Below are 12,194 nucleotides of genomic sequence, written 5' to 3'. Positions count from 1 at the left end.
CGTGGCCTAAGACTTAGTCATTCATGTAGTCAGTTTTCGTTGCTCCGACTGAAGTGGCTTTCCATGTGTTTTCTGTTTTGAGGAGACAAACTTCCGTTATCGGAGTTCTTTAACCGGGATGGTGTGCGCCGGTCTTAGGCTAAAGGATGTTGATTTTTTTTTCTTTCATCCTTTTCGCGTATCTAGTTGTACCGTTCTGACTTACACTTTGAATGCTTTTAATAATGAATGGATGTGTTCAAAGATCGATCTAGAGGCCGGAGGATGCCTTCCTTTTTGAAAGAAGAAAAATCGTCATCGCAAAGAAATTCTTTTGACTTTGGGCTAGAAATTCATACCCGGAGGATCTGTCCGTTCCGCCACCTTAGCATGCATTCTCTTCCTGGGCCGGGAGAAGGTGTTTTCTGCCACGTGAGCAGAGAGAATGTGTGTGTGTGGCCACTTCAGTCGGAGCAACCTGTTGCGTGTCGTTTAGCGGTTGTTCTGCAAGGGTATCACTTTTAGCATTAGATTTTGTTGGAGGTATTTTCCATCCATTAAATTCGAACCCGCCGTTGGCGATGGCGCTGGAGTGTGAAGATGCCCTGGGTGAGGAGGCGGTGCTGACGCTCCGTCGCGAGGCGCTTGTCACGTGGCAGCTGGTCTTTCTAACCAAATTGTTACCGTTGGAAAATAAGTGACGTAAATTTGTATAAGAATATCTATATAACTCTAAGTCACTTATTGCCGAACGGAGCAAGTAAATTCCGAGGTTAAAAAACATAGCGGCCAAATATATACATCAGCGAATTATGTGACCAAATCTCGACGCTTGTCATAGCCTCCAATTGTGGGAACACTATATATCCAAGAATACAAAAAGCATATATAGCGTCCAAATACATACATCTGTTAATAAAAAAAACATGGCGATTTACGTCATCATGAGTGAGTACCAAAAGGCACATGCGTGCATGTCGCACACTTTATATATATAAGCATATTATCAATCAATGTTGAATTGCTATACGTGTACTCGCCGTACACAAGACTGCCAAAGCGCTCCAGCGGTGCCTGTGCCTATGAAAGAAGGAAGGTGTCCCCGAAGGGACAACAGGACTGACGGCACAAACTATTAATGCAGGACGGTATCAATGTAATCTCTCCGTGTGGGACTAAACTCGGAAAACATCGATCGGTACCTGCATGTGCGCTGCAGCCACGGTTCGCGCGCGTAGGAAAACCTGAAAACCGAGCGCGCTCTGGAACATCAATATCGGTCACCCGCTCCGATCCTCGCCGGTTAACCTTTCCCCCGACTGGCTCGACGTACGAACTTGCGCTCCGGCCTTTCCAGTTTCCCCAGCCAACGACACGACATGCTTTCCATTCCACGGCGGCGTCCCGACACGACGCTACCCATGCATCCACTTTGCATTGCAGCGATGTCCCGCGTTGAAGGGCAGTCCGTGATGGCACCCCGCGTCAACATAAATCCTCCATCTCTTCTACGTACGGGGCTTAAGCAAGCACAGCGTAATTAACAGGGCCGCACCTGGAATTTTGAGGCCCTTATGCAAAATCCAAAATAAGACCCTAAAATTTGAGTTTTGGAAGAAAATTAAACTCTTTTCACAAGATATCTATGAAAGGCACCCTTTTGAGCTTGAGGCTTGAGCGTGAGCGAAAAGTGTGCTCAATTGTTGTCAGCCGTGCAATCGATCGAAGAATCAGACGGACATACGTACGGGCTTCTTTTTTCTCCACGCTAGGTGGGCTGACCACGGCGTGGGCCTTTTCTTTTTTTTTCGTGTTCGTTGCTGTCACGGGCCTTTCCTTCTATTAACAGGCGATTAGTATTTGTTGCTATCTAATACAGAGGTTCATGCGTTAAAAAAAACAGGCGATTAGTATTAACTAAGTAAACTTTGGGGGGCCCTAAAAAAATTGGGGGCCCTGTTCCATCGTTCACTTTGCCACTGCCACTGTACAGGCCTGGTAATTAAACAGTCAAACTTGTATATAGCGTAGCTTCTTGGTCGTGCATGTAACCATTCAAAACCAGGTTCTTGGGTGTATTCGAGTCTAGAAAAAAATAAATCAAAACCAGGAGTTCGGTGAACAAAAAAACTTAGGGCCTTCACAGTGTGTGCCAAATTGGAGTGTCAAATTGGCTATGTGGCATTTGACATCACTTTGTAACTTTTGGTACTCCCTCTGTCCGTTTTTAATAGGCGCTTTAGTTTTTGCAGCTGTACGAATGCAGGCAAGGTGCCCCAACTCTTGGCCCCACCTGCATTGAATTCACTGGCTTCTTTTATTTTGTTGCCCAATCACTTGAGATGAAAAGAGCGCTCATTCGTCAAGCGTGCGGTTCTAGGACTGATGGCAGGGTAACATCAGTGCTACAGGCAAAAAAAACAAAGACACCTTAGGGCATCCACAGTCTTTAGAGTTAATAATACCTCTAAGCTAGGACCCACCTCTTGCCTCTAACCTTATCACCAAATGCTGCAGTCTTTAGAAGCAATTTCATCTTTAAGATGGACCCCACGTATCAGTACAAAGTACTATGATGCTCTCACATAATCTTTTTTCTTGCTTATTCTATTGGACTTTTATGGCATAGAGGCTGCCTCCAAAAAAAATAGGCATTTCTCATCTCAGATTCTTAGAGGTAGGAGATTGCAATGCTTAGAGGTTGCCTCTAATGGTTAGATACATCTATAGAGGTAGAAAAGCTAAAGATTGTGGATGCTTTTAGATGGTCATCGCTGCTCAAATAACACGCCCGGTAAAAACGGACGGAGGGAGTATTTGGCATTTGACACGCCGCGGAGGTCTTGCCCGGCAAAATTTGGTATTCCGCGACATGATCGATAAGCGGCAGGTGCAATAAGTCAAGGCGTGCATAAAGCGAGCCCAACTGTCGGCAGTGCAAACAGATGGGTCGAGTTTATTAATCGTGAGCATGCAAATGCAATGCATGCATAGGTACACAGCGGATGTTTCAACTTACACAAGGTAACGTAGAGTCTTACACCAAGCTGGTGTGCCTCCCCTGACATGGCACGAGGCGAGCACGCAAGGGGCGCTTCATGACAGTGAAGAACCCAAAATGCGGGCGAAGATCAACAGCCATTTCCCCCTCGGCATCCTTCCACTCGAACTCCCTCACCAGGTTAGCCACGTAGTACCCCATGTGGAGCATGGCCATGCCCATGCCGGGACACACCCTCCTGCCGGCCCCGAACGGCATCATCTTCATCACCTCCCCGCCGCACCCCGCCGCCGCCTCGAGGCTCACGCTCTCCCCACCCTCGCACGCCAGGAACCGCTCCGGCCTGAACTCCCCCGGCTCATCCCACGCCGTCTCGTCCTTGGCCAGAGACTCCAGCGGGAACATCACGTTGGTGCCCGCCGGGACACGGCGCCCGTTGTGAACCACGTCGTCTTCCTTTGATACTTGCCTGAGCACCAGGGTCGCCGTCGGGTACAGCCGGAGCACCTCCATGACGACCGCGTTGAGGTACTCCAGCTTGGGGAGAACCTCGTCGCTGACTTCCTCGGCGTTGGAGTCAACGGCGGCGTCGATCTCCCGACGGAGGGAGTCCTGTATCTGCGGGCGCTTCACGAGGTTCGCCATGGTCCACTGCAGCGCCGCGGCCACGGTCTCCGTCCCGGCGCCCAGGAACTCCGAGCACATGCCCACCATCTCGCCGTCCGTGAGCTTACGCTGCCGGGTTCGCTTCTGGGTACTAGTATTATTATTTCTTCTGTTGCCGTTGTTGTAGTTGTCGTCAGGGACGCGGAGGTCGATGAGCGTGTCCACGTAAGCCGGCGGCTCATCCCCGGGTTGCCGTTGCCGGCCGCGGCGCGCGTGGATGAGCGGCAGGTACATCTCCTCCTGCCTCCTCCGCAGCGCCACGAGCTTCCCCCACCGTTTCCAGTGGATCAGCCTCGCCACGCCTGGCAGCCTCGCGAAGACGCGGAGCTCCGGGAAGAACTGGACGAGGTCGTGCTGCGCGTCGGCCATGGCGCTTACGAGGCCCGGGTCGACCCCGTCACCGAAGCACATGGCTACGAGCAGGCCGAACATGGCGGCCCGGATGCTCTCCGCCGCGAGGACTAGGCCCAGTGGGCCGCCGGCATCTGGGCCGTCGGACGCGCACTGGTGGCGGCCCAGGTCGGAGACGAGCCCACGGAGAGCTTCGCGGCGGGCGGCGGCGTAGCGGTGGAGGCGGAGCGGGTGGAGGACCTCGGAGGTGAGGTTGCGGCGGGTGACGCGCCAGAAGGGGCCGTAGGGGGCCGAGGTGAGGTTGTGGAAGCGGCGGTGCGAGAGGACGGCGCTGGGCGCCATGGACGGAGGGCGGTCGGAGAAGGCGCCCCCCGCGCTGCCGCGGACCAGGAGCCGGTGCGCCGTGGCACGGTCCCGGATGACTATGGCTGGCTGCCGGAGCCACCGCGCAAGGGCCGACCGGACGCTCCCGGCCACGCGCGTGTACACCGGCAACACCGCCTTGCTTGGCGATGAGTGCCGAAGGAAGACGGCCATGGCCGCAGCCAAGAGGAGCGTCGAGGTGAGCATGAGTAGGTCTTGCATGTCTGATGGCCTTGAGGAACGGCTTGAGGAGCTGCCGCCTGCCGCAGTTGCTTTGCCTGCTCTCTGGAAATTGTGTGTGCCAGCCTATTTGTAGGCCTGGGCCGGGGTGCCGCTGTTACTGTCAGCACGCTAAGCACGCATCTTTGTTCTGTAGTGATAGTGGAGTATTTTGTTTGTTGCCGCTTGCTACTGCCAGTGATTGTGATGATTGTTATTATAGCCTCAAACAACTAGAGCAAATCATCACGGTATAAATTACGTTTCTTCTTATCGACGGATGAACTAACGGGCGTATCCCACGCTTTCGCTTGCAGTAGATTGTAGATCGGACGGCTTAGAGAGGAGATGTGCGCCCCAGTGTGATGCGCATTGCTTTGTGTTCAAGGAAGAAATATTGATTTAGACATTCTACCTACATATCCTGGCTGGGTAGAATATCTGACTTTTTCGTAAAATTTAAGGAAATCCATTCGAACACTTTTTCTCGTTAGGCCTTGTTTGACACGGGTCATAGGCTTGGTAGATGGTGACAAACCGCACCTCACTCAAACCAAGCCAATACAATAATAAGACGAGACTACAGCCTTCAGACTTCAGCCGTATTAGCCTGAGCCGGCAAGGCAGCGGTGCATAGCAGGAAAATACAAAATTAAAGTGCATCAGTGCAATACATAGAACAAGCATCGTACATCAGTGCAAGCATCAAAACCAAAGTGCATCAGTGCTTTGTAGCTAGCTGTTCCTTCTCTACAAATCTCATGCCTAGATTCATCACATTGTGACATCTAACTAGATGAAAAAGAGCTTTTCAGAAGGTGACATGATTGCTGGTCACACCCATGATGCAGAGTTGTATCTTTTTCGTCTTCCATACATAACGGAAAGGACAAACCAGCTAGTAAATCATACATAGATCGAACAAAATACAAATAATTTAGCACAAATGACAGCAAAGGCTTCATCATCATCTTCTTCTTCCATCTTCCAAAAACCATCTCACCTGGTAATGGAAAAGGATAACCAATGAGAAGCATACAAAATATAAGTGAGAATATCACAACATTAACTGAAATATGATGATAAATTTCCAGCCGAAGACCTAATGCAGTGACGACAAATAGTCCTTGTCAAGCTAGAAAATGACAGCATAGATCAAGACTACTTGAACAGAAATCATACCACAACATTTCAATTTATGCCAGTTGTAGGTATATGTGCCTGAACAGATCAATTTCTCAACATAGAAACAAACTAAAGGGGCACCCAATTTATGGACAGTCTAGTTGATTAATTAAACCATCCGCAAGCAGACACTGTGCAGGTTGGATATTAACTATCCACATTCCAAGTCCCAACCAGATCTAACCATAGAGGAAGAAACCTACCAGACTCCCACCTTCGAACACGTAAGAAATGAAGTAGAGGGATAAAATCTGATTAAAAGTATAACACCAGCCTCTATGAGAAGATTAAATTTGTCATACTAGCTGTAACATACAAGAATAAGACAACACTTCCAAGATCTAAAGAAAACACAGTAAATAAAGGACCTGCCATATTATCCATCAGTATTGCAATGTGCCATCTTTGAATGAAAATTCACTAAACTGAACCGAAGCATATACTTTCCTACAACAGAAAATTCACTTCAGTGCACAGCAAGCAGATAGATCACACACTGATCAGTTGATCACACACACGGCTAATTAACTGCATTCTTTAAAGTGATACCTAATGAACAAATCTGGTGGCTTAATTTTGTTTGTTCTGACAACTGACAACAAAGATTGATAACTACTTTCAGCACAAATTAAGGTACATGTGAAGATGAAACTGAGCTTGAAGAAAGCAAACTGAACATCTTACAAACAAATTAAATCTGAAGAAAGAAAGACTGTTCACCTGAAACAAAAGATCTTACAATACAGGTTTAAGAGTTGCTCTTTAGGAGCCCCTTTATTCAAGGTTCAGCAAGAGAACTAGGCAAGCTAAATAATGATGATGTAATTAAGACTATGCAAGCTGGTTCAGCAAGAGAACTTCAATCATGTCCACAAAAAATATTCAATGATTATGACTACATAACAGGAAACTAATCATCATACTTACCCACAAGCCTACGGGTAAACATTGTCAGGCCATCTCACTCACCGACGCTTGGTCAGCCAGTCCTTTCCACATACAAGGGCCTCAAGACTATCAGGTTTTAGAGAGGCTCGTGTGTCCCCAAGGATGCGACCACCAAGACTGAATGCCGATTCTGACGAGACTGTACTTAGAGGTATTGTGAGGAAGTCTTTGGCCATTGCTGCAAGTACAGGGTATTTTACTGTGTTTTGCTCCCAAAATCCCAAGACATCAAAGTCCTTCACAGTATGCAAAGCTGGTTCCTCAAGATAAGCATCAAGCTCTGAACCGGGCTCCTTCCTCGCTCTTCTCCTAGCCTTGTACCTTATAAATTCCTCATCAAGTTTCCTTTTTCCTAGCATCGGTGAACCCAACAAAATTTCAGGTTGACAAGGCATTGACTTCTCAACGGTTCTCTTCACATTTTCTGCATACAAGTCATAGTACACATAATCCATCTTTTGTGTTGGATCCAGAATAGCAGCAATCACAAGCGTTGTGTTCATTGAAGCCTCAGCCCAGTACTTGCTGAATTTTGTAGCCATACTAACAACCAGATTGTTCAACACATGATCGGTTTGCCATGCTGCATCTAGTAAAGCATTTTTTATACACAACACCATATTCAAAAACATATGGGCTGATGGTTTCCTATCGGTTGATACTATAAGTGTAGCCTCTTCAAATGCTTTAAGGACTTTCTCAATTGACATTGCAGCAGCCCATTCTTCTTCAGTTAGTGCAGCCACTTCCTTAGTTTCATCTGCATAACTATTCAAAACATTTTTGTACGGATAAGCTTCTTCGATCATGTCAAAGGTAGAATTCCAGCGATGTGGAAGATCAAGAGTTAAACCGGCCTTCTTTGGTAGTCCCTTCAGATCAGCAATAGAATTGAATGTTTGCAGGCGAGAAGGTGAAGTTTCAATATGTCTATACAACTCCCTGATTTTCTTTATTGCTTCCTTAACATGAACTAACCCGTCTTGGACTAAAATGTTCAGAATATGTGCAGAACACCTCACATGAAAGTCTAGTCCATCTACCAAAAGACCATGATCTTCATTCTGTAAGTATGATGTCACTGCCTTGGTGTTGTTAGATGCATTGTCCAAAGTGATTGTGAGCAACTTCCTTTTGATCCTCCAATCTGCAACTAATCTTGAAAGTGCATCTTCAATAGCTAAACCGATATGAGGATACTTGACATTTTTGAAATAAATAATCTTCTTATGAAGCTTATAGTTTGCATCTATGTAATGTGCTGTTACACACATATATCCCAGCTTCTGGTTTGAAGTCCACAGATTGGAAGTGAGACTGAACGAGAATCAAGATTCTGAAATTCATTGCGTAAATCTTTCTTCATGTTCTCATACAATCTAATACAGTCATCTCTAACAACATGATGATCAGAGACAGAAAAGGTAGGCTGCATTGAGGCCATCAACTCTTGGAAATACGGATTGTTGAACTTGTTGAAGGAAATCTCACCATCTATACAAAACATGGCAATAAGCTCACGTGTTCTTTCTGGATTGAACACGAACACATCTGCTGATTGTTTCTTTATTGCTGCTAAGAATTTGTGTCTCTCAACATCTCCAATTTTAGGACATGACTCCCCAATGTGGTTTCTGAAACTACTAGTGCCTGACCTTGCAGTAGCTTTCATCTTTAGACCACAGTATTTGCAGACAGCCATCGGCACATCATTAACCATTACCAACTCTTCCTCAAAATGCTGCCAAGCTGTGGACTTTCTACCACGAGGTGTCTCTGGAAGAACACCCGTTGATTTAGCAACATCTGAGCTATCCCCCATCTGTAATGACATCTTAGCTACTTCTGTTCTCTTTATATATAGTGCAGGCTGGTATCAATCAAACATCATATGACATCAAGTTTAACTACAGTTGGTACTATCACCTCTGGAAGTTGAACTATAGGTTGTAACTGAATGCATAGTATATAAAAATGCTGCTACCAGTCCATAACTCATCACATTCTAACTAGAATAAGATATGCTGCTACCAAGTACTCTAATGGCATAACTAAAATCAATATTTAACTACATTCTTTAATTAAGTTGGAACGGCTTATTAGCTGAGAACAACTACTGTTGGTATATGAGCATGAACATGTGACGTCAGAACCTTATAATCAAGCATTTCCTCCATAGCAAATTGTGGTTTTGATAAGCCAATGATTTTTTTCTGTCTTTCATAATACGGTTAACCACTATGTTAACTAATCGATTACGAAAAATTGGATCGGAATTTCTAACGGATTCCTTGGTTCGGACCGACGAAGTAATGGCACTCGATTATTATCAACCTGACTGCAATCTTTTTCTGTCAGTAAGGATTGCACCAGAGCACCTTCTACTTCTAATAGGCCATGAACTATAGATAGAGAAGAATCATTCTGAGCGAGTCCATAAGAAGCGATCCACTTTTTTTCATGGGTTCCAGGGGAAGACCAAAGATCTTGCGCGGCAGGTCCGCCATAAAAACACAAAAGAGAAAGAAGTCTTGTACGAATTCTTAACTACAATTCAGGCTGCCACTATTCACCTATTCTGTCATAGCTAGCTTGGTATGGCTCAAACAATCAAGCAGTAGGGCTTCGCATAGCCAATATTCAAAAATTAATCTGAAACATTCGAATTGGAGATAGAAGAAACAAATATTCTATATATCTTCAGTTTCTTCAAAGAGTGGTTCTGTCATTTCATAATTCTTGTAACTCTACCTATATTTCTGTACAAGGTATTTTTCATTTTATTAACCACAACAGCAACCTTGTGTTGCCAATCTCAGTAAGCCAGCAAGGTACAGCTAGCTAGCAGGAACCTAATCAAAACAATGATTATGACTACATAGTAAACATTGGTCAACACAAGCCACAAAAAAAGTTTACAACCTTTTTTTGATCATCTTAGTTATCTTTCAACCAATGTTTGTTCTAGCAATTCCCTTCCAAGAAAGATCTATTGGACAAGAATTATTGCCGCCTGTCACATTATGAGTCCCAAATGGTTCCTAAGTACATCACGGATTCATGACGAAATCCAACAACAACAAGGGTCTAATCTAATAATTCTAGTTCCTAAGTACATCATTGATTCATGACAAGAACTTACAGTGAGAGCCGCCGCCTTCCTGCTCCGAGTCGTGCTCGCTCTGGAGGTCGAGGAGTGCGCCCAAGCTCGACGGGAGGCAGGAAAGGATGAGAATGCGGCGGCCTTCAAGTTGGGGGAGGATGGGAGCTCGAGCTTCTACTGGTGCGAAGGCGAGCCGGCGATGGCTGTGGAGTAGGGCCGGGAGGCGGTGACGGGGAAAGGAAGGAGGCGGAGATGGGGGAAGTCGGCGATGGAGGGACCGAGGGAGGCGGTGACGGGAAAGGGAAGGAGGCGGAGATGGGGGAAGGCGGCGATGGAGGGACTGGCGGCGGCAACAGGAGGAGAAGGAAGGGCGATGGAGGCACCTGGCGGCAGAGGGAGACTACAATGGGGAAGCCGGGAGACCACGATGGGGAAGGGCGACCACGGGGTGAAACCACAGGTTGAGCCCAATTGGATCATTGTGGGTCCAAACCAAACCACACCGAATCCAAACCTCTTTTGTATTGTTACCAATCCAGCCCAGCCCGTTTTTCTCTTCCAACCATTTGAACCCGCGCCATTCCAGCCCGTAGCAAACTCCACACCGAAAAAACTATTTAAGTCCACACCATTTACCAGGCCTACATGGGTGCAAGGTTTTGGTTACCGGACGGTAATTTTTGTTACCGCCTGGTAAACCGCATTTACCGCCCCCCACCGTAAATGGTCTTACCAACCAAAAAACGGATTTTTAAAAAATATTTGAATTTAAATGCTTAATGAACAAATATATAGGTTCCTATCATACCGCAAACAGGAAACATATTGTAGCGCACTAGTATACTTGCTGCTTGCCTATACTCCCGTTCAGATCGCGGGTTCGACTCCGCCTTCCTAAGGAATTTTCAGGGCTATGTAGTTTATTTTTGAATTAGAATTCCTATAATACCCTCAAAATCCCATGAAATTTACTATGCTAGGGACCAGATCCTCTATTGCTCTTCCTATTTTCTGTTCGTGACAGATGATTTATTTACAAGTAGAGAGTGGGAACATTGTGCCAAGTGTGCTGAGCATATTTCACCTCCTCTTCACGAACGACAACCGGCTCTTGTTGAAAGCTGAGCAACAACATGCGCATAAGGTCAAACATGTGATGCACTTATATTTAGCAATATACATGACAATCTGTTCTGGCAACCTTTAAGCCGGTTGGAGTAGTGTTTCTTTGAGCCACAACAGCCACTTTCTTCACCGCAGTAGAGCTCTCCTTTACCCGCCAGCTTATTTCGATATACCGGCCTATCTCATGTGTCTATTCATGAATCGGCCATAGCTTTGCGTTAGTGTAAGAATAGGTTAGGGCAAGTTTTGGCTACCGAACCGATTTTTCCCGATAAAGGGAGCTTTATCTCACCCCTCCTATTTAGGGAAGACAGCCTGCTCTCCTTGAAAGCCGAGAACAGCCACGCATGTATATATTAGCAAAGGCAGAATGGACGATGGAGATAGGGCCCTAATTTTTGGGCCCCAAAATTGAGGTAATTATATGTATTAATTAGCAGGCTGAATATTACGTGAAGAGGGGCATCAGTATAGCGCACCAAGCGCGTGAAGCCCTTTCAAGCTCACGACTAAAGGAAGCTAATGCATATGTATGTTTCGTAATCGCTTCTTCCTTTCACCTATTCGCCGGTTAAATCTCTAATCTAAGTTCTTCACCCACATCGGCCTACGCAACTCTCCCAAACCTGAAAATCAATCTAACGGACACCAATCTCTACTCACCAGTGTCTTTTTTAAATTTCCTTTTGATCATTAGGGGATCCCAAACATGGGGCCTCATTTTATGTTAGCGCCGCGGCCTCCAAATTCTAGAAATGGTCCGGCTACAGCATGCGCACAATTAAGGTCAAACAGGCGAAGAACTTATATTTAGCGATATGCAGGCCAATTTGTTGCGGCAACCTTTTAGCCTGTCGCCACGGCAGCCACTTTCCTGCCGCGACAGCTTATTTGAGCTAGCGGTTAAACATCTCATGAAACCGGCCATAGCTTGCTTTGTGCCAGATTAACATGGAATCATTTTTCTTCTCTGATCCCACAACAAATCTTCTCCTCGACGAACAGGAGAACAGCTGGCGCCAGCAGTAGCACCACCGCCTTCCAGAAGCTCGTATATATATCGCCTCCGCGCCGCTCCTCCCTTCCCCACCGAGAGACCAGAGACCCAAATCAAACGAAAACCACCCTGCCGTTGCGGCATTCCCGCAAACACCTCGCGCGCGCGCGCCCACACCCCACCGCCGCTTCCTCTTCCGTGCCGCACCGCGCCGTGGCGGTGATCCCACGGGACACCTTCTCCGCTCACGCTCAGCG

General features: G+C 46.6%; 1 protein-coding gene across 1 annotated transcript; it reads right to left on the bottom strand.

The window, feature by feature from the left end:
• Nucleotides 1–2,887: 2,887 nt before the first annotated feature.
• LOC100844101 (cytochrome P450 89A2) lies at nucleotides 2,888–4,652 on the bottom strand. Its single transcript, XM_003575852.4, has one exon. It carries the CDS (start codon nucleotides 4,580–4,582, stop codon nucleotides 3,017–3,019), a length of 1,566 nt encoding a protein of 521 aa, XP_003575900.1. The 5' UTR covers nucleotides 4,583–4,652; the 3' UTR covers nucleotides 2,888–3,016.
• Between the last annotated feature and the right edge of the window lie 7,542 nt (nucleotides 4,653–12,194).

Source organism: Brachypodium distachyon, chromosome 4 (genome assembly GCF_000005505.3).
Source record: "Brachypodium distachyon strain Bd21 chromosome 4, Brachypodium_distachyon_v3.0, whole genome shotgun sequence".
In the NCBI taxonomy this organism is placed as follows: Eukaryota; Viridiplantae; Streptophyta; class Magnoliopsida; order Poales; family Poaceae; genus Brachypodium; species Brachypodium distachyon.
The sequence above is the reverse complement of the archived record's forward strand: the minus strand, read 5'-3'. Positions and strand labels throughout refer to the sequence as shown.